This window comes from Carlito syrichta, unplaced genomic scaffold, assembly GCF_000164805.1.
Source record: "Carlito syrichta isolate Samal-C Ts95f unplaced genomic scaffold, Tarsius_syrichta-2.0.1 Scaffold84677, whole genome shotgun sequence".
In the NCBI taxonomy this organism is placed as follows: Eukaryota; Metazoa; Chordata; class Mammalia; order Primates; family Tarsiidae; genus Carlito; species Carlito syrichta.
Window position 1 is genome coordinate 103,517 of NW_007028773.1, and position 2,371 is coordinate 105,887.

The window sequence follows — 2,371 nt, forward strand, 5'->3', positions numbered from 1 at the left end:
GTCTCCTCGGGATCGATGTCTATCTTGAAGGTCTGCTGCTGGAGGGTCTTCAGGGTGATCTGCATGGTGCCGCCGCGCAGCTCCGCTGCCGGGCCTGAGCCGGGTGCTGGCCGCTGGGCGGGGTCTGTGGCCTGGCCGGGCCCCGGGGTCGCCCGCGCTCCTCGCGCTCGGGAGAGGAAGGCGGTGGGGGTGGGGGCTTGTCACATTCGCCCAGCGGAGCGGCCTCTCCCCCAGCCCGGGCCCCAGGCCGCGCCGCTGCCTTCGCGACCGCGGCCTTCCCCGCGAGCTCGGGCCGCCGTGCTTCCTCACGCTCCGGGCGCCAGCCGCTGAGTCTGCAGGAGGCGCGAGGGGCTCTGCGAGGCGGGCAGAGAATCCGCTAGCTCACCACAGGATGGTGGCCGCCATCATCGTGACTCGCCGAGACGTGCCCCCTCCCCCACCCGAAAAACCTGGGGGATGGGGCCGGGCTGGCGAAGCGCGCACGCGTAGGGTGCGACTAGGCTGTGCGCAGGCGCGGCTGGGAACTCCGCCCCGGAACTGGGGGCGGGGCGCATGGCGGCCTTGGAATGTCAGCGGCTTGGCTCGGGCGTGCGCAGGCGCATTCCGGAGACAGCGAAGGCTCTCCGGGCTTTCTCGTCGCGTCGGCAGCCGGGGCTTCCTCCGCGCCCGCCGCCGCTCCGCCCACGTCCAGACTCCACCCGGCTGCCCAAATTGCGCAATCCGTAGCCGGGGAAGCGCTACGTGGAGACCTGACTGAGTGGATGCCGAGCCCTGGAGGCGAGGAACTAGAGGGCGGTAGATCGGAGCGGGATTTAAGCGGAAGGGTCGTGGTGACCTCAGTAAAGGTCCAAAACTTACCCGCTCTTGCTGCGGGGCTGAGCCTTTGTGGTGTCGGCTGATTTCTTTCTTTCTTTTTTTTTTTTTTTTGAGTTGGAGTCTCACTCCATCGCCCAGGCTGGAGTGCAGTGGCACGCTCACGGCCACCCCAGTGGTCTGATTCTTTAATCCAGACATCACAGGACTCCAGCGCCGGGTGCCTGGATTCAGATTTTGTTTTCTCTCTTCAGCCTTGGACATTGAGCCGAAACGGGAGGACCGGTTTAAACCGAAGGTCAAGTTATGGCACTCCTCTGGGCAGAAGTGTCCATTGGTGCCCATCGCACCCCAAGTAAACGTCCAGGTTCTTAGAACTGGAGGCATTCGTCCTCCGCCTCTCATCGCATCTCCCTGCTCCCTCAGTTGATGGACACTAGCCATGTGCTGCTGCTTAAGGACCTTCCTTTGCATTTAGTCTTCCGCCTCCCCTCCTTTAAATCTTTGCTCAACTCTTGCCTTCTCGATGAGGTCTACCCTAACTGCCCTACTTAAAATCGCAATTTCTCTAGCTCTGTGATCCTGCTCTTTTTTTCCCTCTAGCATCTGACTCCTTCTAAGTACTGTATAACGTACATAATTATTGTTAGTCATCTTTCTGTCTTTGCTCTACACCCTAGACCGAAGCTGCACAAAGGCAGGGATGTTGTTTTGCTCATCGATGTTTCTCACACAATATTGTATGTTTCTCACACAATAAATATGTGTGGAATAGGTGAATATGCTTCTGTTTCTTTAGAAGTAAAATGAGGAAAATAATGGCACTCAATTCACTGATTATTGGAGGGGGGAGTTGAATAATGTATGTAAAATCTTTGTTCCAGGAACATAGTAAACAGTCCATAAGTGGTTAGCTATTAGTAGATGCCCATTTACAGGTGAGAAAACTAAAGTACAGAGATGTTGAGTAATATGCCTGGAGTTATCCAACTAGTAAGTAGCAGATCCAGAATCCGAACTCAAACAGAATGACTCCAAATCCTGTTTTCCTAGGTTCCTATCTATTCTCTTAATAAGCTCCCTGTGGCACATTTGATTTGTATAAAACACAGTTACAGCCAGACCACTACAAATTGTAATTACTAATTACCTCTCTGGGCCAACATCCTCACTGATACAATGTCATTGCTTGGTTTCCCATGGATTCTAGGAGCTCAAATATAATGCTTCCGTGAAACTTTCCCAGACCAACTTCTCTCTCCACTAACTTAGTATTTTTCCTTTCACAGCACATATCTCCCTGCACTGGGGTTAAATATGCTCTTACTGTGTATCTACTCTTAGTCACCAGGTGATCTCATCTTGGCCTTTGTTTTGAAATACCTCCAGCCTGGACCTTTTCCCTTAGCCATAACTAGAGTTAGCCAATTGCCTAAGCAATATCATTACTTAAAATTTAAAAAGCCTCTTGAAACTGAACATGACCAAACAGTGATTGATTTCTCTCTGGATCTCCCTTCCATCTGCAGCTGCTCCTCTTCCAGGTTTCCCCATCTTA

General features: G+C 53.3%; 1 protein-coding gene across 1 annotated transcript in view; it reads right to left on the reverse strand.

Moving 5' to 3' along the window:
* Window positions 1–531, reverse strand: part of RAD23B (RAD23 homolog B, nucleotide excision repair protein) — a 48,682-nt gene extending 48,151 nt beyond the window's left edge. The window contains exon 1 of the mRNA XM_008056491.2: window positions 1–531. Coding sequence (XP_008054682.1) covers window positions 1–65 — 65 coding nt within the window. The 5' untranslated portion in view covers window positions 66–531.
* Window positions 532–2,371: the final 1,840 nt, after the last annotated feature.